The sequence below is a fragment of the Cervus elaphus genome, chromosome 15 (genome assembly GCF_910594005.1).
Source record: "Cervus elaphus chromosome 15, mCerEla1.1, whole genome shotgun sequence".
NCBI lineage: Eukaryota > Metazoa > Chordata > Mammalia > Artiodactyla > Cervidae > Cervus > Cervus elaphus.
The window spans coordinates 29,723,600-29,749,552 of NC_057829.1; the positions used below are offsets into that span (position 1 = coordinate 29,723,600).

At 34.9% G+C, this 25,953-nt stretch overlaps 1 protein-coding gene across 7 annotated transcripts in view; it reads left to right on the plus strand.

Moving 5' to 3' along the window:
* ADK (adenosine kinase) overlaps nt 1-25,953 on the plus strand; it is a 551,078-nt gene that overhangs the window by 71,941 nt on the left and 453,184 nt on the right. For all 7 annotated transcript variants that reach the window (XM_043925032.1, XM_043925036.1, XM_043925033.1 and 4 more), the window contains exon 3: nt 1,603-1,656. In XM_043925032.1, the coding sequence (XP_043780967.1) occupies nt 1,603-1,656 (54 nt within the window). The remainder of the gene's footprint in view (nt 1-1,602; nt 1,657-25,953) is intronic.

Here is a 25,953-nt window from a genome sequence, read left to right on the forward strand (position 1 = left end):
GATATTGAGAAAAGCTAAATCTTGTTAACTTCAATATACCTATGTCAAAAGGATATTTCTTTGATAAGATGTTTTTATCAGGTGACTTAAACACGTTTTAACCAAAACCATTTATTCAGTTTAAAGCCAGTGTCTATCTTGAAACCTTTTTGGCAAAACTGATCTTTCCTTGTCACGCCAATGAGATTTACTTTCATGATGTAAGAAGTCTGAGTTCATTTTTTCAATTCAAATAAATTGATTTATTCATGTTCCTGTAACAGCCATCTTTGATACTTAATCCTTGGTAGATGTAAGGCAAGAAGACTTGTTTAAAGAGTGTTCCTTGGAAGAAGTAAATTGACTTTGTCTTTCTTGTTCTTTTTTAGAAACTCTCTTAGCTTTGTTTCACAGAGCTCTCCTTGAAAAGGAATGTATTCTCTGATGATGAACATGGGCTAGAAATGATGAAGTTTTAAAATGAAAATTGTAATCAACTTCTGAGTATATCTGAAAATAGAACATTCTATCCCAATTCCTCATTTTAAATTTCTGTCTTTATTATTTACTGTAATAGTGTATAAAACAGGAAGCCATAGGCTTTGAAGACAAAGTATTATGAATCATTCCTTGTTTAATACTTAAGAGATTTTTATACTTAGGCATTGCAGTATGGTTACATTCAGGGTGGAAAAGATGTGTGCCATTCTTTTTATAAAGTGAATAAAGGCACTTGTGGAAGGGGAGGCAAGAAAGGAGAATTAGATGACCTCTCTGCTGTCAGACAGTTAATTTTAGGAAAAGGATGAGTACAAGTGGAAAATGAATACCTGTCCTTTGTTGTTTGCCTATTTCTGTGACCTTCAGTAGTGTAAACTATATGATATTGGAATATCCCTATTCTTATATTTATGGTAGCCTCTATTTTATAGTCAGGGAAACTTATAGTTGAAAGAATTGCCTATGGTCACTAAGCTAGTTAATGGTTTAGTTAAGAACTCCAAAGCTTATTTTCCCTCCTGTGTTACATTACCTCGTACATAGTCTGGTATGTAATAAATGTTTACTGTATATTGCTTTTTTTCCTCTTCTGGCCGTACAACATGGCATATGGGATTTTAGCTCCCAGACCAGAGTAAGAACCCACACCCCCCGCTTTGGAAGCGTGGAGTCTTAACCACTGGACCACTAGGGAAGTCCCTACTATATATTTAATGAAAGAATAGCTTTGTATTGTTTTGTGAACTGTTAAATCATAACCTTGGAGTAGTTTCTTGAATTTTGTACTGCTGGATAAATGTAACATTATAGATGAGTCACTACTGAAGAATATTGAAGATACCTCAAAAAAAAAAAAAAGAAGATACCTCATATTTTTAAAGCATGGTCAAGTTCATCTCCCTTTCGTTACTGAGGTGGTGTTGGTTGAAGTGACTAACAGCATCAAAGAACTCAGACATATTTTTAATGTTTTATCAATTAAGATAGAGACCTATTATCAGTGTAGTAGTGTTTATTTGCTTGGGGTCAACTGGCTGTATGTAGAAACTACAGTCAGATGTCCATGAGGCAAACATACTCATATGTTTATTTGACCAGTATATTTTTGTTTTTGTGTTACAGGTATTCTCTTAAACCTAATGACCAGATTTTGGCTGAAGAGAAGCATAAGGAACTGTAAGTGCATTAAACCCTAGGCTATACATAATTTAGACTCTGTGGATTAGATGTGTAAACAATCTGATTTTTAAAATTCCATGAGGTCTTAAAATCTGCAGATATAACCAATAGTATGTTCCTTATCCTAGTAGGATTAGGATAAGTTATACTACATAACATTAACAAAGTTGTTACCACATGCACATTAGAATATGTTTTAATAGTATTTAATTGTATCCCATCATCTGGACTAAGGGCATATTGGGAAATAAGTTGTTTTGTTTTCTTTCCCCACATAAAGTATTAAATTGTCATTGTTAATTTTGGCTCTTGCCCAGTTGACTTCCACCCTGTGCTTAAGGTGGAGACATGATTTTGTCATCTTAGGAAAAAGTAAATGCTTAAGCTTGTTTAGCACAAGGTTAAGAAAACACTTTAAAATTGTAGATGTGAATATAACTTTGTTTCTTTAAAAAATTTTAATATAGGATTCTCTGTTTTAGGTAAAGTAACTGTATACATGATTTTGGAATATCTCTGTTGCTGTTTTTCTGCCCTATTGTAGTATCTAAAAAAATTACTGCATTACAAGAACTGTGAAGTTTTTAGCTAAAAATTTCAGACTTGGTAGTTTTAAAAATTCATCTCTTGGTTTTCAATATCATAGGATTGTTCCAGGAGGGAAGCTAAAAAAAAAAAAAGAGTATACGCTTCTCTTTTCTAGTAGTCTACCTTTTTTCCTCCATCATGCAATAAGAAATTCTGATAACCATAATTATTATGCAAATATTTAATATCAAATAATAATGTAGAACGAAGAGTTTGAGGCTTACTATACCTTTAGGTTGGACTTAACATTATTAGTATTATTATTATATGTTTTTAGAATTGACATATAGTTGACTTACAGTGTTGTGCAGACCACAATTATTCTCAGTCATAGTTAAGGTTCTATCCTGTTTATAAATACATGGGTGAATTTTACAGACTTCCTTGGGTGTTTCCTTAATGTTTGACATCTGTTTCAAGTCCCTTGCTGTTTAATTTAAATGAAATCTTCATTTGTACTCATGTGTATGGAGAATAACTTTCTGTAGATCAAGTACTTTTCAAGATTCTTATTTTCTTCCCAAGGTTAAGTAATGATTTTTCTGAGTACTTTTAACTTCTTAAAAAAAAAAAAAAACTCTGTCCTGGATCTCTTCCAAATTATTTTCTTCCTTTTCTCTTATTGAAGAGATTGTAGAAAGTGTTAATCATCAAATGGTAGGCTTGGTGTGCAGGGAAAGGATTTCTTTAAGAGTTCTTACGATTGATATATCCCATTGTTACGTTAGCCTTTCATCATGTTAATCATAAAATGGTAGGCTCAGTGTGTAGGGAAAGGATTTCTTTAAGAGTTCTTATAGTTGGTATTGTTATGTTAGCCTTTCACCAGTGTTTTTATATTTGTTATGTCTTCATTTAATTATAATCTCCAAGTGGGTTCTGAAATTTATTGTCAAGGAGTTTTATATATATTTTTTCTTTGCAACCAGAAATTGTCAGTGAGTGTACTTGATTGTCACTGTACCATTGGTTGATTGCTTGTTATTTATAGGTCTCATAGCAGAGCTTTTTTGGTTTGGGAATTAGGTGGTCAACCTAGAAGTTCTTTGGGGCTTTCCTGGTAGCTCAGCTAGTAAAGAATCTGCCTGCAATGCAGGAGACCCTGGTTCAATTTCTGGTTGGGAAGATGCCCTGGAGAAGGGATAGGCTACCCACTCCAGTACTATGACCAATATTAAAAATACCAGAGAACTGCAATGAGGTAAATATTTTCATATTATTTAATATGTAACCCATATTAATGCTATTCATTTACAGTTTCTTTAGCTGTCTATGTTATAGTTGACCCTCAAGGATAGACTGATGTTTTTCTTTGACTTTATTATTAAATGTATCATATATAATTAACCATATACCCACCACCTAGATTTTATCATTGACATTTTACTCTACTTACTTTTTTACCTATCCATTCTTTTGTCCATCCATGACTTCATCTGCTTTTTGAATGCATCTTAAAAGTAAGTTGCAGACATCAGTATGTTTCCCCGTAAGTATTTCAACATACATAGCATCACCTAGAGTTCAGTCCTTTAAAGTTTTTTGTATTTACATACATTTTCATACATTGAAACACACAAATCTTCAGTGTACATGTGCTGAGTTTTGACAGATGCATGAATGTTTGTAACCCAGTTTTCTATCAAGATCTAGAACATTATCATCACCCCAGAGAATTCTTCCCTTATTCCTCTTTGTAGTCACTTTCGCTCCTACCCTCTGAGAGGAACCATTATTATGATTCTTTTTCAACACTAAATTAAGGTTATCCTATTCTGAAATTTCTTACTAATGGAATCACATGTCTATTCTGCTTTATATAGTGCTTCTTTCACTCAGTATAATGTTTTTAGATTCTTTCATGTTGTATGAATTAATTAATTTCTTTTTATTGCTTATCAACATTCCATGGTTTATCTGTTCTCTTATTGGTGGACATCTAGGCCGTTTCATTTTGGCTGCTATGAATAAAGTTGCTGTTAATATTTTTGGACAAGTCTTTTGGTGAACGTGTTTTCATTTCTCAAGGAAAATTACTCAGGAGTAGATTTCCTGCTGAGTCACTACGATATAGGGTAACATTATATTTGGTTCTATAAGGAACGACTAGATTTTCTTCAGAAGCAGAACTGTTTTACATTCCTAACAGCGATATATGAGAGTTCTAGTTGCTCTACATCCTCATCAACATTTGGTGTTCGATGGTCTTGCTAATTTTAGGTATTCTGGTGGATATGTAGTTGCATTTCACTGTGGTTTAATTTTCATTTCTGTGGTGACTATTGCTGTTGAGCATTTTTTCATTTGCTTATTGGCCATATTTATTTTCTTCGGTGAAGAATCTGTAAAATCTTTTGCTGATGAAAAACATTGAATTGTTTTGTCTTTTTATTGAGGAGTGGTTGAAATTCTGTATATATTCTAGTTAGCAGTCTATGTCAGCTGTATGTTTTACAATTTTCTTCTCCAGTCCCAGGCATACCTTTTTTCCTTAATAGTTTCTTTTGATAAGCAAGTTTTAAATTTTTATAAAGTCTGATTTATCAATTTTTGCCTTTATGATTATTGCTTTCTATGTTCATCTAAAAAACTTTTGCCTGCCCTCAATTTATGAAGATACTCTTATATTTTTCTTAAAAACTGTGATATGAGCTTTTTTTGTTTAGGTCTGTGATCTGTTATGTGTTAATATTTGTCTATGATGTGAGGTAGATGTTGAGGTTCATTTTTCTTTACCTGAATGGATATCTAGTTACTTCAGCACCATTTGCTGAATAGACTTTACTTGTCCACTGAATTGCTTTAATGCCCTTGCTGAAAATCAAATAACCTTAGAAATATGGATTTATTCTGTTCTGTTGATTTACTTGTCACTCTTTATGCCAGTAACACAGTATAGTAAATATTGAATTGAAGTCAGTTTCTGTAAGTCCTTCAACTTTGTTCTTTTATGAGATTACTTTGGATATACTAGATCCTTTACATTGCCTTTTATTTTAGAATCAGCTTATCAATTTCCTCACAGAGACCTTTTGGGATTATCCTGAGGATGTTGAATCTATTTCAGAGAGAAGCAACATCTTAACAGTGTTTAATTCTTCTTTAATTACTCTTGGCAGTGTGTTGTAGTTCTCAGTGAAGAAGTTTTGCTTGACTTTAGGCCCATGAATTTTAATACCACCCTTTATGACTGTGAATTTAGAAACAAAATATTGAGGGTTTCACATTATATTTTCACCTTGAATGTGTTAAATTTGGATAGATGATTTTTTCTTCTCACAATGGAAAATCTTCTGTATTTGCATTTTTCTTGTAGATTTTTATTTCTCTTTGAATATATTATATAATAATTATTTTTATAAGTTAACATTTATCACTAAAAGTATATTGGAGTTACTATTTTTCTACCATTTCTCCATAATTAGCTGTGTAGGAAAATTAGGTATGTTCCTAATCTTTGCCAGTTGTGGTTAAAATGAATATTATTAGGCCATTCCAGAGACTGGAAAAGAGAGGTAGGTATTTAGCTCAAATTTGTCATAATTAGTAGAGAAACTCTTCAAGGTGTGTAGTGTGATGAAAGATGAATAGCTCAAATTTTTAATTTAATGAAAATGCTCTACAAAAATTGTATGATATGACAGGAAAATACATTTTATTGATTGAAGCAGATTTTTTGGTCAGACTTTTCTTTTGTCACTATTTAGCTGATGCTAAAGCTGAAACCCCAATACTTTGGCCACCTCATGCGAAGAGTTGACTCATTGGAAAAGACCCTGATGCTGGGAGGGATTGAGGGCAGGAGGAGAAGGGGACGACAGAAGATGAGATGGCTGGATGGCATCACCGACTGGATGGGCATGAGTCTGAGTAAATTCCAGGAGTTGGTGATGGACTCCAGGCCTCCAGGGAGGCCTGGCGTGCTGCGACTCATGGGGTCGCAAAGAGTCGGACACGGACACGACTGAGCGACTGAACTGAACTGAACTGAACATTAAAAATTAAAAAATTGCACGTTTTCTAGGTTACTCTTTGCTTTACTTTCTTTATTTAAATTTAAAAAAGATGTTGGAAAGGAGTCTAGAATCTTATTAGGATTTAAATGACCTGTGTTTTAATACTTAATGTATACACATTTTACAGAAAACACAAATTTTTCAACTGTCTTAAAAGGCAAGTGCCATACTCTTGGATTAATCTTAAATGATTTATTCTCTTTTTCCAGTGCAATTCAATAGTTAACTGTATAGAATATCATGCAGTTGTTAACATGTTTTTAGGAAAATATTTAATATCATGATGATTAAGTAATTGAAAAAGCTTGCCTACAGATATTGTAGAAGAGAACTGTAGTAGAATAGTAGATCTGTGGGTGATAGGATTATGGGTGAATTTTGTTTTTTTTCCTTGTCCTTTTATGTGTGTTTTAAATCTTCCCTAATGGGTTGTGTTAATTCTGTAACCAGAAAAAAGAAAGAATTGAAAGAAGTGATAAATTCCCTAAATGTAAATTGGTTATTAAATATATTATCTGTTTCAGGATGAACTTTTTCAACTTTATGATCATAATTGGTAATCTAAGTTAGGAAAAATAAAAATGAGGGTCTAAAGGTTGAAATGACACAACTTAATTTTTTTTAGTGTAACATGAAGTCTTCTTTCTTAATAAATAGTGCTTATGCACCAACGATCTTAAACTTGTTAGTACATGCTTGATTGATTTGGCATTGGTTGATTATCTTAATTCTTTTGGCTGCTGGTTCTCTGTAGTTTTTGACCTGCACACCTGAGAAAACTTTCAGCTGGGTTCCCCGCTGTCAGAGCAGAATATTAATTTAAAAAAACTCAGCAGCAGCCCTTCATGAAAGCTGCTTATAAGTAATTTCATTTGTATTTTATACTTAAAATACCTGAGATCTCTTTATGTTTTAAGACCAAGCTTTTAAAAATATCATTAAGAGGTGTAGCTATAAAACAAATAGAATTATCCAAATTAATAATTCCATGCTTTATTCCTATAAAACAATATTATTTGCTTCTTAATTATAATCTCAAAATCTTGATTTAAATTGTAAAAATGCAACATTAAATTAACTGACCTGCATTAATTCTTTGCATGCCAATAGAGTATAATAACTAATTGTTTTGATATTACTTTGTGGTAAATATTAAGTATGCTTTTATTTAAAATATTCTTAGTACCCCAAATGTCATAATTCAGACTCCATATACGTTTAGTCACTTGTGCTACTCACTTGTACTTGATATTTCCTTGTTTGGGGAAGACTGACATGCACAAAACAGGGAAGATTGGTCAGCAACGAAAGTGACACTTGTTTGTTTTCAGCATAATGACTTTTCTCAAGTTGCTGTTTTTCTGTGTACTGAATATACTGCAAGGTGATTTTTAAGTAGGGAAGGCCAAGAAATTAAATGATCTGATTAATCCAAAACTATAGAATTTATACTTTGCACTGAATGTGATCCAATAATGAACTGGTTTCATTAGTCTACAACAGATTTTTCTCAGTCTTCTAGAGTTTTAGTTTTCTAGCTGGAAATACTTAAATGAGAAAAATATCACTATTTCATTTAATAAGTATTTTTTCACCTGCTTACATGAAAACATGTTCAGCCCTTGGAGACAATCAATAGCACCTGATATGCTCCTAAATTCATTATTATTAATGGTGTGACTTAGTAATTCTTTGAAAATATCAGGATTGTTTTGTAAGAGCAATATAAGAATGTTTGCCTGTAAAGCTGATAGATTTTGTTCATCACAAATGCCAAAGAGGAAGAAGAAAGCCTGGGAAATGGAAAGTCAAAACTGAAATAAAGAACATCTAGGACCAGCAACGAGGTTACATGGTTAGTGTTTAATATCTTTTACGTTATAGAATTCAAGATTGTAGAAATGAGCCCTAGAATTGGGTTACCCTGCCCCTTAATGACAGCATTGGACCGGAATCCAAATCTCCTGATTCCCAATTAAATGCTTTTTCTATCATACCAAGCAGCTCCTTGAGAATATGATTTTTTTTTAAATAAAAGGGATTAATACTCATTGGCAGATTCACTGATTATAATGAACTCAACTGAATCAAGGCTCAGAGGCTAATTAATTTTACAGTATTATGGTTTTAGAAACCACCTTGGACTCACTGAGTGAGTTGAGGACAGTCAGTCAAATAAATGCTACGTGTATCTGAATTCCAAATGCAAGGCACTTATTCTTCCAAGAAGAGGGTATAATACAAAGCTTTTTGGCCAACTTGATTCTAAAAACTTTTAGAGAAGTTTACAAAATGTCAAATTTGTACTTGTAATTTAGTTTCATTATATACATTTTACAATCACATATTACGTGAAATGATATTAAAATTGTTTTTTTTTACTTGTCATTTGTTTGAATATCCAGAATTTTCATAATCTAATCACCACTAGAACTGTTTTCTCTAGAACACAGCAATCTTCTTTGATCCAAGGTGTTTGATTTTGTGTATGATACTTTCATAGGACATTTTGTTCTAAGCCACCAATGCCTCTTACATGGGAAACATTTTTGTTGTTGTTTGGGAAATATTTTTTAATTGATCTTTTAATATGTAGTCATGATCTTTGTAGAGTAACTATTCACTATATTGCTTTTTAAGTTGATATTTAAAAGTTGCCATATAATAACATTACCATGTGTGCTTCTGAAGCTGTGCCTCCAGGAATAAGTACTAAATGTATGTTCAGATTCTTTGTTCCTTTTTTTTCTTTTTTAAACTAATCAGGCGACTTTTGTCAGAATCCCAAACTAGCATTGACTGAATTTATTTCAGGCAACTACAAATGGTTCTAAACTAATCTGTGACCAGAGTTCACCCTTCTGGTGAATTTTTGACTGTGTGTGTTATCACTTTAGAATTCTAGAATTTCATAGTTTCTTCTTATCTGTTATACCTGGATTATGAAGCGTTTGAAATGTTTGTGTAAATATTTTATTGTTTAAAAGAAAATTATTAGGCCTGTCATAAAGGAGAAGAACTCATTACAAGAGACAATTTTAGTATTAGGCTTGGTCATATATGTATATGTTAGATGAATGAAAAATGTATGTTATTAGTGGTGAAACCTTAAAAGCCTCAAAGGATTTATTCTAAATTGCCACCTTTTGTTTTGATGAAATATACGGTGCTCTAGACTTAGTGTTAGAAGAAACTGGGTTTATATATGTTTTGCTACAGATTGTGACCTTGGTGTATCAGTTAAGACTCAGTTCCACTGTGAGTAATAAGAAATAAGAAACCTATTATAGGGAGTAAACCTTATTCATTGTGAGAAAAAACTAGGGAAATAAAGGGCCAAAAAGGATTAGAGGAAAATCACAAACCAGTCCTGGTGTGTGGGTTAAGGAATTGGAGCTTTCAGGAAGCAACTAGGCACGCCCAGCTGAACAGTGAAGAGAGTTGGTGCTTTGTTGGCTCTCTGAAGCTACTACTTCTGTGTGTTTTCAGTGGGGGATTTGGTGATGAGTTTGGGCTTGGTTGGGAAGGTGAGCTGGAGGTGGGGTGGGGATAAATAAGAATAAGTTGAAATTCTACCCATACCTTTCTGTCTTCACTACCTCTAAACCAGTAGCTGCCTTTGGAGTGAAATGGATGATGTTTTACTTGTACCTCCCAAATTGTACATAAATTTCTCTTGTAGTTAATCCCAACCTAAAACCACACAGGGAAGAGAATTCTGGGAAATGTAGTTTTAGTTGGTATGCTACCATAGTTGGGTTAATCAATTCATCTCCTGAATATAACCTCCTCATTTGTAAAATAAAGATACTTTTGCTATATCTTGTTAGGTTTAATGAGGATTAGATGAAATTATATATGTGAAATATATACTGGAGCCTGGTGGGCTAAGTCCATGGGGTCGCAAAGAGTTGGACATGATTGAGCACAGGCTGCACATATATGTTAAAATGTTTTTGAACTATAAGGGACCATAAAGGTTAGTTGTGAAGTAGGTTTTTTTTGAGTATGATAATGTTCACAAAAATACTCTTGAACTAGCTTCTGCTCTTAGGGAAGCTTAGCTGTCTCTCACATGTCATTGTGGGCTAAGATTTCATTATAACCCATTAAGTAAATAGTTTCTTTAACTACTTCTCTTTTAGTCTATTCTGTAATTCCTCTGAATATAGTTTCTGAGTTTCAGTCATAAAATTGTTCAGAAAAAAATGGTCGTAGTCTTTTTTTGCTTTCTACCTCTTTGGTTTTTTTAGTGGGGAAGGATAAGATACCTGAAATTTTATCCAGAGCTTTTTAGTTCAAGTGAAGTTCATTGATCTTTTGTTGCAGATAATTTACATGAAGTAAAATACGATGCTGTAAAGAGAAATATTGCATAGGAACCTGGAATGTTAGGTCCATGAATCAAGGCAAATTGAAAGTGGTCAAACAGGAGATGGCAAGAGTGAATGTCGATATTTTAGGAATCAGTGAGCTAAAATGGACCAGAATGGGTGCATTTAACTCAGATGACCATTATATCTACTACTGTGGGCAAGAATCCCTTTTAGAAGAAAAGGAGTAGGCATCATAGTCAACAAAAGAGTCTGAAATGTGGTACTTGGATGCAGTCTCAAAAATGACAGAATGATCTCTGTTCATTTCCAAGGCAAACCATTGATTATCACAATAATCCAAGTCTATGTCCCTACCAATAATGCTGAAGAAGCTGAAGTTGAGTGGCTCTATGAAGACCTACAGACCTTCTAGAACTAACACACCAAAAAAGATGTCCTTTTCATTATAGGGGACTGGAATGCAAAAGTAGGAAGTCAAGAAACACCTGGAGTAACAGGCAAATTTGGTCTTGGAGTACAGAATGAAGCAGGGCAAAGGCTAATAGAATTTTGCCAAGAGAACCCACTGGTCATAGCAAACACCCTCTTCCAGCAACACAAGAGAAGACTCTACACATGAACATCACCAGATGGTCAATACCAAAATCAAATTGATTATATTCTTTGCAGCCAAAGATGAAGGTTTATACAGTCAGCAAAAAACAAGACCGGGAGCTGACTGTGGCTCAGATCATGAACTCCTTATTGCCAAATTCAGACTTAAATTGAAGAAAGTGGGGAAAAACACTAGGCCATTCAGGTATGACCTAAGTCAAATCCCTTACAACTATACAGTGGAAGTGACAAATAGATTCAAGGGATTAGATCTGATAGAGTGCCTGAAGAACTATGGACGGAGGTTCATGACATTGTACAGGAGGTGGTGATGAAGACCATCCTCAAGAAAAAGAAATGCAAACAGGCAAAATGGTTGTCTGAGGAGGCCTTACAAATAGCTGAGAATAGAATAGAAGTGAAAGGCAAAGGAGAAAAGGAAAGATATACCCATCTGAATGCAGAGTTCCAAAGAATAGCAAGGAGCGATAAGAAAGCCTTCCTCAGAGATCATTGCAAAGAAACAAAGGAAAACAATAGAATGGGAAAGACTAGAGATCTCTTCAAGAAAATTACAGAGGCCAAGGGAACATTTCATGCAACGATGGGCACAATATAAGACAGAAATGGTATGGGCCTAACAGAAGCAGAAGATATTAAGAAGACATGGCAAGAATATACAGAAGAACTATACAAAAATGATCTTCATGACCCCTAACCCAGATAATCACGATGGCGTGATCACTCACCTAGAGCCAGACATCCTGGAATGTGAAGTCGAGTGGGCCTTGGGAAAGCATCACTTCGAACAAAGCTAGTGGAGGTGATGGAATTCCAGTTGAGCTATTTCAAATCCTAAAAGACGATGCTGTGAAAGTGCTGCACTCAATATGCCAGCAAATCTGGAAAACTCAGCAGTGGCCACAGGACTGGAAAAGGTCACTCTTCATTCCAATCCCAAAGAAAGGCAATGCCAAAGAATGCTCAAACTACCGCACAATTGCACTCAACTCACATGCTAGCAAAGTAATGCTCAAAATTCTCCAAGCCAGGTTTCAGCAATTTGTGAACCGTGAACTTCCAGATGTTCAAACTGGATTTAGAAAAGGCAGAGGAACCAGAGATCAAATTGCCAACATCTGCTGGATCATTGAAAAAGTTAGAGAGTTCCAGAAAAACATCTATTTCTGCTTTATTGACTATGCCAAAGCCTTTGATTGTGTGGATCACAACAAACTGGAAAATTCTGAAAGAGATGGGAATACCAGACCACCTGACCTGCCTCCTGAGAAATCTGTTTGCTGGTCAAGAAGCAACAGTTAAGAACTGAACATGGAACAACAGACTGGTTCCAAATTGGGAAAGGAGTATGTCAAGGCTGTGTATTGTCACCCTGCTTATTTAACTTATCTGCAGAGTACATCATGCAAAATGCTGGGCTGGAAGAAGCACAAGCTGGAATCAAGATTGCTGGGAGAAGTGTCAATAACCTCAGATAGGCAGATGACACCACCCTTATGGCAGAAAGCGAAGAAGAACTAAAGAGCCTCTTGATGAAAGTGAAAGGGGAGAGTGAAAAAGCTGGCTTAAAGCTCAACATTCAGAAAACTAAGATCATGGCATCTGGTCCCATCACTTCATGGCACATAGATGGGGAAACAATGGAAACAGTGAGAGACTTTATTTTGGGGGGTCCAAAATCACTGCAGATGGTGATTGCAACCATGAAATTAAAAGACGCTTGCTCCTTGGAAGAAAAGCTATGACCAACCTAGACAGCATATTAAAAAGCAGAGACGTTACTTTACCAGCAAAGGTCTGTCTAGTCAAAGCTATGGTTTTTCCAGTAGTCATGTATGGGTGTGAGAGTTAGACTATAAGAAAGCTGAGCCCCAAAGAACGGATGCTTTTGAACTGTGGTGTTGCAGAAGACTGTTGAGAGTCCCTTGGACTGCAGGGAGATCCACCCATCCATCCTAAGGGAAATCAGTCCTGAATACTCATTGGAAAAACTGATGCTGAAGCTGAAACGCCATGCGAAGAACTGACTCATTTGAAAAAATCCTGATGCTGGGAAAGACTGAAGGCAGGAGAAGGGGACGACAGAAGAACAGATGGTTGGATGGCATCATTGACTCAATGGACATGAGTTTGAGTAAACTCTGGGAATTGGTGATGGAGAGGGAGGCCTGGCATGCTGTAGTCCATGGGGTCACAAAGAGTCAGACACGACTGAGTGACTGAACTGACTGAATTTACTTGACATCATTTTACTATGTGATATCAATGGAGTAAATATTTATTAGGGTCAACGTGTGTTTGAGAGAGTGGAAACTGCTGTGTTGAATTCTTTCTTCTTCTTGGTCTACAGCAGACAAGAATATTTTGAGAGTGAAGTTATGGCAGATATCAACTTGAAAAATAATGAAAGGGTTATGCTGACATGGTCTATAATTCCCTAAAAAATTGAGTCAACCTATTTGGAAACGATATGAATTTAGACGTTTCGGGGAAGTTTTAATGTCTGTTGGCAGCTAATGTCGCTCCTGAAAACTATTGACTATAATTAATATTTTCTCTATTCTCTATAATGATTTCTTTTTTGAAAACACTGAAAAATTTAAAAATTGAATAACATGAGTAAGGGACGAGAGCAGTATTTTAATTACTCTTATGTGCTAATTTAATCTTCACCACAACCCTACGAGATAGATATTATAATCATTCCCATTTTACAGGAAACTAAAGCTTGGAGAGACTCTATTACTTGTTTTATAGTAGGAAAGGATAGGCTCCGATTTGATTTCAGATTTTTTTTATTGCTTTTTACTTTGCCTAAGTTCAGTGACTTAAGAAAAAGAGTATTTAAAGAAATTCTTTAGAAAAATGATGTTATGTAAAGCAAACATTTACTTGACACACTGTGGTTGTGGTGGATGCTATATTTCATTAGTTTAATGTGATTTACCAGAGAAATACCATACTTTGTAGATAATATTGTGGTGTTTTGGGGGGTTGGGTGATGGCTAAGGTGTAAAAACTTTAGAGTATAATCCAAGTTTATGTTGATGAATAGAAATCTAATATTTCTAACTGAATAGGTCTTTTCTTGGCGTTCTATTATAAATTTTTTTCCTTGTGATGCTAGCTCCCTCTGTAGAACTTCATTAAGATTGCAACTTGGCTATTTCAATCATTTTGCGAAATGATTGAAACATTATCCAGAATACATTTTAAATTTTCCTTAAAAACTTTTGCTTTATATTCTAATCATTTCTGAGTGTTTTTTTTGTGTGTGTGTGTGTATGTGTGAAAATGTTACCTTTATAAAAAGTCTCACTTTGTATATACTAAATTTTAGTAGCAAGTACAAAGGGAAACCATCTTTCCCAAATATTCCTACGACTTTAATGTTTATTTAATTTGTTAAAGCCAGAGACACTTTTGATTTCTACTCTGTAGGGTCTGTGTTGGATAAGAGCAGGGGAGATAGGAAAAAACCTGATGGAAGATTTGAAAAAAAAAGTTTTTTGCAAGTATAACTGGTTTCCATATATCATATTTTAAATTATCTTTTTAAAAGAGTTTTTTCAGTGTTAAATTGGATGAGAAAATGGTCACTAAGGGAAATTTGGGGGGAGGGGTCTTGCAGAAAGGACATGAACAAAATTTCTGCATGCTAGAAGGATTAATTTCTTTTCAAATTGAATTCAACAGAAAAATCCAAAGAAATGCAGGAAATACATACACAGTTTCCATAAACTTATGTTCTTGTGGGAAAATCCTTTGTTATCAAATCCTATCACCAATTTTCCTTTGTTGGAATGTGGAGACTTCTTTCACCACTACTTTTTCTCGTTTCTCTTCCAAAATATTGAGCTGTATAATTATCTCTTCAGGGAAGTTTTCCCCACTAGAATGAGGGCAAAGTGAATGTGCCTAGCTTCCAAAATAGAATTTGGAAAAATGGGCAAATTGATGTCAACTTTAAAGCTAGGGACATTATTAGGATGATGCATGGATCAGCTTTTGAACAGTTTTATAAGTTAATTATCTTTGAACCTTTTGTTAATTTTGAGAGTGTTTATTCGGTTAAAGTATAATATAGTTTATAGAAACACAGGTGTACATTATGGTGGCACAAAAAACATCAGGGCACAAGAAACACAGAAAACAGATTTTTATTTTTTTTATATTTGTTGAGCTTCACTGAATTTGATAACACAATTATTTGAAACAGTATAATTGAACTATTTTATTGATATAGCAATACTCTTCATAATCTTTTAAAAAAATTGAAATATAACTGATATAACATTGTATTAGTTTCAGATGTACAACATGATGATTCAGTATATGTTTATTTTTTAATTAAGTATATAGTTGATATACAATGTTAATTTCTATTGTACAGCAGAGTGATTCAGTTATATATGTATATATATACTTTTTTAGTATCCTTTTCCTTTATGGTTTATCACAAGATTTTGAAGATATGTGTGTATATTGTAAAATGATCACATCTAGTTAACATCATCACCAACATAGGTGCAGATATTTTTCCTGTGGTGAGAAGTTTTAAGATCTACTCTGTTAGCAACTTTCAACTGTCTGTATTCTTTTTTTTCATATTTCTTCCTAGAATGTTACAGTAGCACCTTAGGACCACCTGCCTTATTCTCACCCCTTCTCATCAATTCACATTCTTTGTTTAATGTTTGTTGCAGTATTTTTTTTTTTTTTCTGTCCTATTGATTGTCCACCTTTCTAAGAGACTAGTTTGTCCCATCTAGTTTGACCATGTTATTAAGGCACATTAATAGTTCTCTGTTGGCTGTTGGATGAATTTCTGTCTGCCTACTGCCAAAGAATGTTCAAACTACCACAAAGTGAAAAGTGAAAGTGAAGTCGCTCAGTCATGTCCGACTCTTTGCGACCCCAGGGGCTGTAGCCTTGCAGGTTCCTTCGTCCATGGGATTTTCCAGGCAAGAATACTGGAGTGGTTGGCCATTTCCTTCTCTAGGGGATCTTCCTGATTCAGGGATTGAACCCTGGTCTCCCACACTGCAGGCAAATTCTTTACCATCTGAGCCACCAGGGAATACATGCTAGCAAAGTAATGCTCAAAATCCTTCAAGTTAGGCCTCAGCAGTGTGTGAAAGGACAATTTCCAGATATACACGTTGGATTAAGGTAAGGCAGAGGAATCAGGGATCAAATTGCCAACATTGTTCAATCATAGAAAAAGCTAGAGAATTCCAGGAAAACATCTACTTCTGCTTCTTTGACTATGATAAAGCCTTTGACTGTGTAGATCACAACAAACTGTGAAAAATTCTTAAAGAGATGGGAATACCAGACCACGTTACCTGCCTCCTAAGAAACCTGTTTGCAGGTCAAGAAGCAACAGTTAGAACTGGATATGGAATAACGGACTGGTTCAAAGTTGGGAAAGGAGTATATCAAGGCTGTATATTTTCATCCTGCTTATTTAACTTATATGCAGAGCACATCATGGGAAATGTCAGGCTGGATGAAGCACAAACTTGAATCAAGATTGCTGGCAGAAATATCAGTAACCTCAGATATGCAGATGACACCACACTAATTTCAGCAAGCAAAGAGGAATTAAAAAGCCTCTTGATGAAGGTGAAAAAGGGAGAGTGAAAAAGTTGGCTTAAACCTCAACATTCAAAAAATGAAGATCATGGCATCTGACCCCATCACTTTGTGGCAAATAGACTAGGGAAACAATGGAAACTGTGACAGACTTTATTTTCTTGGGCTCCAAAATGGCTGTGGATGGTGACTGCAGCCATGAAATTAAGAGATGCTTGCTTCTTGGAAGAAAAGCAATGACAAACCTAGACAGTGTATTAAAAAGCAGAGACATTACTTTGCCGACAAAGGTCCATATAGTCAAAGCTATGGTTTTTCCAATAGTCAGGGTATGGATGTGAGAGTTGGGCCATAAAGAAAGCTGAGCACCGAAGAATTGGTGCCTTCGAACTGTGTGGTGCTGGAGAAGACTCTTGAGAGTCCTTTGGGCAGCAAGGAGATCAAACTGGTCAATCCTAAAGGAAATCAACACTGAATATTCATTGAAAGGACTGACGCTGAAGTTACTATACTTTGGCCACCTGATGTGAAGAGCCGACGCATTAGGAAATACCCTGATTCTGGGAAAGATTGAAGGCAGGAAGGGAAGGGGATGACAGAGGATGAGAAGGCTGGTTGGCATCACTGATGGTTGGATGACATCATGGATGTGAGTTTGAACAAACTCTGGGAGATGAGAAAGGCCTGGGAAGCCTGATACGCTGCGGTACTTAGGGTCGGAAAGAGTTGGACAAGACTGAGGGACTGAACAATAACAACAGTGCATGACTTGGAAGCAGTTGATCTGAAACTGGGTTTCCCCCTTCAGTTTTATCACCTGCCAACAGCTTTCTTCTGCTTTAAGCTCCCTTAAGGAAATATATGGGGAGACAGTGGAAACAGTGTCAGACTTTATTTTTTGGGGTCCAGAAATCACTGCAGATGGTGACTGCAGCCATGAAATTAAAAGATGCTTACTCCTTGGAAGGAAAGTTATGACAAACCTAGATAGCATATTTAAAAGCAGAGACATTGTCAACAAAGGTCTGTCTGGTCAGGCTATGGTTTTTCCAGTGGTCATGTATGGATGTGAGGATTGGACTATAAAGAAAGCTGAGTGCCGAAGAATTGATGCTTTTGAACTATGGTGTTGCAGAAGACTCTTGAAGGTCCCTTGGACTGCAAGGAGATCAAACCAGTCAATCCTCAAAGAAATCAGTCCTGATTATTCCTTGGAAGGACTGATGCTGAAGCTGAAACTCCAATAGTTTGGCCACCTCATGCGAAGAACCAACTCATTGGAAAAGACCTTGATGCTGGGAAAGATTGAAGGCAGGAGGAAGAAGGGGACAACAGAGGATGATTGAATGGCATCTCCAGCTTGATGGACATGAGTCTGAGCAAGCTTCAGGAGTTAGTGATGGACAGGGAAGCCTGGTGTGTTGCAGTCCATGGGGTTGCCAAGAGTCGGACACGACTGAGCGACTGAACTGAACTGATTATATCAAAAATAAAATTTTTATATTAAAAATTGACGTTTCCTTCTTTTTAAACAAAGACCTCAAGGTTCTGAGGAGATGTTATCCTTAATGGCCTGAGAATAATGGTTAACTTCTTAGTAATTAAAGCAATGCTGTAATCTTGTTTCAGTTTTCAAGTATACTTTTGCTTGCTAATCAAGCCATTTTTTATTATTCATTTATAGTACTTTATAATGAGTCCCTATTGTTGTGCAATTTTCCCAAAATAGAGTTAATAAGGTAAATGTAGAAATTTATTTTAAAACTAAGGTGAGTAATATTCCATTGTGTATATGTACCATACCTTTCTTATCCGTTCGTCTGCTGATGGGCATCTGGTTGCTTCCATGTCCTGGCTATTATAAACAGTGCTGCAATGAACATTGGGGTACACGTGTCTCTTTCAGTTTTGGTTTCCTCGGTGTGTATGCCCAGGAGTGGGATTGCTGGGTCATATGGCAGTTCTATTTCCAGGTTTTTTTACTCAGCCATTGAAAAGAATACATTTGAATCAGTTCTAATGAGATGGATAAAACTGGAGCCCATTATATAGAGTGAAGTAAGCCAGAAAGATAAACACTAATGTAATATACTAATACATATATATGGAATTAGAAAGATGGTAACGATATCCCTATATGCAAGGCAGAAAAAGAGACACAGATGTATAGAACAGACTTTTGGACTCTATGGGAGAAGGCAAGGGTGGGATGATCTGAGAGAATAGCATCGAAACATGTATATTATCAAGTGTGAAACATCACCAATCCAGGTTGGATGCATGAGACAAGTGCTCGGGGCTGGTACACTGGGATGACCCAGAGGGATGGGATGGGGAGGGAAGTGAGAGGGGGGGTTCAGGATGGGGAACACATGTAAATCCGTGGCTGATTCATGTCAATGTATGGCAAAAACCACTACAATATTGTAAAGTAATTAGCCTTCAACTAATAAAAATTAATGGAAAAAAAAAAAAACAAACAAACTAAGGTGATATCCACCAGATGGTGCTATTTCACCTGTTTTGTTTGTGGGGAAAAGGAAAGATGAATATAGAAATTTTAAAAAAGTGTGTGGAAGATCTCAGCGCTTAGTGGAGAGAAGTATTCAAGTATTGTAAACTTATAGAATATAGAATAAGTTTACATATATAAGTTATAGTAATGTGTTTTAATAGAGTTATAGACCATTGCTACAGTTAATATGGCAGAGAACTTTGTATTTAGTGTAAAAATATTAGGTAGATATTCTTAAGTTTTACATAATGCGGTGCTATCAACTGTCATAGCTCCGTAAGCATGAAAGCAAAATTTATATTTCAGTTTTCTTTTTGTTTTGAAGTAAATAATGTTACTGTCCAACTGAGTTACATTTACAGGTAAGGCAAACCTTTTGATTATTTGGTATATTCTTAAATACTTCTCAGATCGAGAAGAGAGGATTAAGCTTGAATTCATTATTTTTACAAAGGATAAAAATGATCCTCCTGTGTTAACTTGTGTATTACAAAGAAGGCAACTGTGTGGCACACTCGTCATTTAGATGCTGCAGTTGAGTGACTGACTATTCATTGTAGTTAAAATGGCTAGCTAATGAAATCTACTTTTCAGTGACATATGAAAGATCAGGCAGTGTTTCTAGGATTTTAATATACTTTACTTTTTCTGGCCTTACTATCACTCCGTATTTGTGCCTGGCCTTGAGATTGAAGCATAAAGGTGTATAGGTCCTGTTATAAGTATTTGCCAAAGGATTGTGCCAACAATGATTCTGTTTGCCTGTGTGAAATTAGAGGTTTAACTTGCATTTATTTCTTTTTTTTTTTAATTTTTAAATTTTATTTATTTATTTATTTTTATTAGTTGGAGGCTAATTACTTCACGCATTTATTTCTTATATTTTACTTTTTTCTGTGGAAAGATACACGTATTACTTTGTAGGGGAGGAAGATTTTTCCCTATACCTTTCAGGGTTATTTTGGTTGGTCTGTTAATTCAATTGTCAAAAGATTACAGGAAAAAAACAAACAAACAAATTTAATTACTTATGTCTTGGATCCCCATAAAATCTGAAACCCAAGGGCAAGCCTGGCAGTTGAGGCCTTCTTGAGGTAAGGAATGGGATAGGGGCCTGGGGCTTTAAAGGGGAGGAGGGTATTTCACACGACAATAAGAACAGCAGATGTTTGGTAATTGTATGTCATACAAATAGTCCATTCAGATAAACTATTATCTCTGGTAGCTGTGTCTCTGAGCCACGCCCCTTATCTGAATGTTTTTTAGGTACTTAGGGGAGAGGTAAAAAGCTCTTCTTGAGTCTTTTGGGCATTGATTGTCTTCAGCTCAAAATAATCCAAATGCTCAAGTGACACATTTTTTAGGAGACTTGTTCTGAACCCCTTCAACTTCAGAGTCAATGAATAAAACTTAGCTCTTTAGGCTAGGAAATACAGATAATAGATTTTCTTGTATTTTTAGACTTTGCGAATGAATAGTTTAATCATGATTATATTAACATAGTTGATATTACAACCTGAAGATTGTGAACCATCATAATATAATAACTCCCTTTGTATTTTATTTCCTCTGTGTAGTGATTTCCATAATAATGGTATGCTATGTTGCATTATTTTTAATCTTCAACATCTTTTCTTATATGACTTTTTATAGTTGGTTTTAAAAGGACCATCTCATTGAACTCTCTTAAAATGATATTAGTGATACATTCTATCATGGTGAAGATAATGTATTTTCAGGTTTTTTTTTTTTAATAAATCTTGTCATCAGTCTAGTTTCATGTGGATCTTGAGAATTAGAGATGGTCTAGTCTGATAGTGCTCCAAGTGTGGTTCAGGGCCTCTTTGTTGAGGGGGGGTTCATAATACCTTTTCCAGGGGTTCATGAAGGCAGAGCTATTTTCAAAATGATAGTAAGATATTGCTTGCTTTTTCATACTCACTCTCTCATGAATGTAAGTAGTTTTCCAGAGGTTACATGATATATGATATTGATTGAATGCATAAGCATATGAGGACGTAGCTGTCTTCTATTAAGCCAGACATTAAAGAGATTTGCAAAAATTATATATAGTGTAACTCATGTCACTTAAAGTTTTTTCGTTTGGAAATAGGTTTTTTCCCCCATAAAATGTTATTTGTTTTGATATTTAATGCTTCTGTTATTAAAAGCAATAAATTAATAAACATTTAATAATCTTAAAAATTTTCTAATATGATAATCAGGGATAGATATAAAAGCTCTTTGAAGTATTCAGTACTTTTTTTTTTTTTAAGTATAAAGAGGTTCTGACATCAAAGTTTATGAGCACTTCTGATCCTAATTTTTCATCTTCATTTCACAGATGAGAGTACTCGGTGATCTAGAGAGGTGAAGTAGTTTAATCAAGTATACTCAACCAGTTTTTGGCTTAGCTGATACTTGTATCACTGATTTCTGACTGCTTTGATTTATTTTGTTAGCTGTTTTGCTATTTAGATATTTTCCAACCTAATACCAACTCTTGAGTTTCTTAAACTGTTTTGTAGTTTGATATTTTAACTGATTTTATTAAGTATATGAGTAAATTGGGAATATTGACCTGATTTTTTAGCTACAATAAAAAATTTTCTTACATTAAATTTCTAATATGACTTTGCTATAAAGTATGAACTTTCTAGAAAGAAAAGAGAATTGATAGATGAAAAAGTGTAGCCTTAGTGAAAAAAAAAAATAAAATTGAGGTCAAAGAGGTAGCCTCTTGTGTTTTAGAGAGTCTTTTACTACTCTTGTTTTTTCACCATTCATCCACAATAAAACGTAGGTTACAAGCTTCCCTTGACATTTATGGCAGTCTACTTGTAGAGGTATTCTATTCTTAGGTTTGAAAAATTAAGAGGATAATAATTCCACATTCTCTTTTGGTGGATATGCGTTATTTCTTATGTTGAATTTCATGCTTGGGAGAGTGAATTGTAAAACATTCTCTCTCTTTTTTTAATTGTTGAAGAAATTTAAATTCATACCATGAAGATGGGTGGAAAATCTGGGTAGCTTTAGCTTGAAGAGAGAGGATCAGGAGATATATATGATAGCCCTTGTCATTTCAAGGACTTTCTTCATGTGGATATATTAGGTTTATTGATTTATTTGTAAAACCTCAAGTATAGAAGAACCAATGGGTAGTTGACACAGACTGGATCATTTTAGCTGGATAAAGGAAAACTCTCTAGTAGTAAAGAAGTACAGAAATAGAATCAGTTTCTTTTGGAGGTACTACGTGCCCTGTGTCAGGAGGTGTTAAATTGTAGACCAGATTGCTTGGCGGGAATGTTGGCAAATGAAGCGAGAAGTTAAGGTTAATGAAGTTAGATGATCTTTCATAAGATACTTTCTATTATTATGTGTTTGCATATACTTGTTGAAAATACCTTGTTTTAATGATAAGAATTTATTTTAGAAAGGTAATTGGCTTAGCAGATATATTTTGCATTTATATTAACTAGTCAGTAAACTGCATGGATCTGTGGTGTTGCCATGAGCAGTATAATCGATTCTCCCAAAAGGACTATGTGTTTTGTTTGTTCCTTTTATTGCAAGCCATTTGAAAAGATGATAGATTGGTACCAGAAGTTTAGAAGCGAAAGGAATGATAAACATTAGAAAGGAAGATGAAAGCAATATTGAAGATGTACTTTGAATTGAAGATACTTTGAGATATGTTTCATTTTATTATTATGATCACAAATATTTTCTGCCTCTTATTACCATTTTTTCCATGTCTGTTCCTTTTCTAAGTATCACAACAAAATAAACTATTCTATAATCAGTATTTTTGTGAAATTCTTTCAATTGTTGCTGGTTTTATAAGTTATAGGATGCTTTGTAATATAATCAAAATGATGGCAGCATTAAAACATATTCTTAGTTTAACAGTGTTGGCCTGGGGAGGGTCTAAGTCTAATATTTTTAACTCTTTTTTTTGGGGGGGCATACTAGAGGAGAGGACATATTCTTACTATTATTAGAAGTTTTAATAAATGGATTATAGCAAAATATTTGACTTAATTTTCATTTGTGATTGGGTGTCTGTATTTCTGTCTATGCATGTATCTTTCTGTGTATAGCATGTGTATCCTTAATACTTTCAAAAATGATTTGAGATTTTATAATGTCTTATTGTACATGCATGCACTCACACATACAGATGTACACAGTGATGTATTTGTTCATCACACATTTATTGAAGGCCTGGCATAAGACTTAAATTACTACAGGGCTCAGGTAGGAAGTGAATGAGAGAAATGAGCCAAGTTGAAGAAATAGTTTTTGGTTGATAGGTAGACTGTATTCTCTCTTCAAAATAAAATTTGTGGCACTGTGGAATCTTGCCCTCTGTTATACAATGTAAATAAGATTATTGATTTTGGTATTTAAATAGTTAAGAAATTCTAGCAGAACTGAATGCAAGGACTTCTTGGTCAAATTGTCATTAGACATATTAACTAATCTCCCCATTCTTCAAGAATGCTGAGGTTTTCTTCTATTTATTAATTAATTCTTGTGTTTATTCATTTAATTAGCATTAATTAATCTCCTACAGTATGTAAAGCCTACTTCAGACATTGGATACCGTATCAGATGATAATTTTTTTTCACTCATAGAGTTTATAGTCTAATGGGAAAGACAGATTTGAACAGCACATTTCTTATTCAATAAATATTTCTAGTAAAACATAAAGTAAAAAAGCTTAGAATGTGGAGTCTAATGATTTGAGTTCTTATTCAGATACTGTTTATCTTTTCATCCAGTTAATGCTTATTATTAACTGTTTATTGTATATACCAGAAACGTAGAGATGAGTAAGATATAACTGCCCTGAAAAAAATTCAGTCTCGAGGATTATAGACAGCTAATAGCTAGTGATAAATGTTATGATTGAATTATGTATAAAATCCTTAAGGAGTAATACATTCCTCTAGCTATGAGGGATACAAGAACTTAACTCGAAGACTGATCTTTGAGCTAGGCCTTGAAGGATGATTAGAAATTATTTGGGAACAGAGGAATCAGTGTGAACAAAGGAGGAGTTACCCTTGTTGACTGAAAAACAAAACAAACAGGAAAAACAACCCATGATGTGAGAGCTATGCCTTCTCTTTATTTGGGACTTACTGAGGACTGTAGCCATGGAGACAGTCTCAGGCAGCTCTGAGGAACTGCTACAAAGAGGTCATGGGGAAGGTCATTATATTGAATTTATGTGATTTTGATCAAGGGGGTGTATGCAACCAAGCACACATCTAAGCAGAAGGTTACTGCCAGTCACAAGGAACAGATGTCTTTGTTAATGGTTTTAGTGCTGTTCTAGGTATAAAAATATGCAAGAAACTGGACTCATAGAGTTTTTTCCTAAAAATATCTAACCAACTGAAGGCTTGTTCTGCCAGTTTTTCCCAGAGTACAGAGTGCCTCCTTCCTGATCTCCGCCCTAAAATACATTCTTTGGTTTGTACCCCCATGCCCAATAGAGGGATGTCTATGAATGCACAGAACATGAATGAACAAGTTCCATGCAGAGAATGATGAATTATTTTGTACTGTTTATAACTCTAGGTATGCTATGGAAGGAGAGGTAACAGAAGAAGCTACGCATGTAGGTCAGAGCCAAACTATGAGAGGTCTTATGTTGTTGTCCAGTTGCTAAGTCATGTTCAGTTCTTTTTGACTCCATGGACTTTAGCTTGCCAGGCTCCTCTGTCTTCTACTGTCTACTGGAGTTTGCTCAAATTCACATCCATTTGAGTCAGTGACGCTATGTAACCATTTCATCCTCTGCCACCTGCTTCTCCCTTTGCCTTTGATCTTTCCTAGCATCAGGGTCTTTTCCAGTGAGTTGATTGTTTGCATCAGGTAGCCAAAGTATTAGAGCGTCAGCTTCAGAAACCATCCTTCCACTGAATATCAGGGTTGATTTCCTTTAGGGTTGACTGGTTTGATCTACTGGCAGTCCGAGGGACTTTCAAGAGTCTTCTTCAGCACCACAATTCAAAAGCATCATACATATAATAGACTTATATACTAGGCTAAGTTGTTCGGTAAAATTGAGAGCTGTTTGGGACCTGTGGAAGACTTTAAAGCTGGCAAGCATGATTAGACTATATTTTACACAGATAATTGATAGAATACTGTGTAGGATGAAGTAGAGCAAAGGTGAGGCTGGAAACAGTTGTACTAGTTTAAAAACTCCTCATATTAGATATGAATGAGATGATGAGGATCTCTTATAGGGCAGTAGTAGTGACTTTAGAACATGAGATGAATTTGATATATACTTCAGAGGTTGAACTGACAGAATTTAGTAGTGGATGAGGAGAGAGGACATCCAGGAATATTTTGAATTTTTGTCTTCATCATGTGTATAGATAAATGATGGTGCTATTAAATTTGAAGGGAAAAGCAGCATGGTTGGGGGATGTAATAAATGTGTTTTTGTAATGTTAAATTTGGAGAAGTAAACCTAAAAGGAATGTTGGAGGCATTTATATTGTAAGTTGAGGAAATGCCTGTTACAGAGAAAGGAGAAGAATTAGGAGAGAGCTAGCTAACTGTAGGTATGTCATTGAATTTCTTAAATTCTGTTTG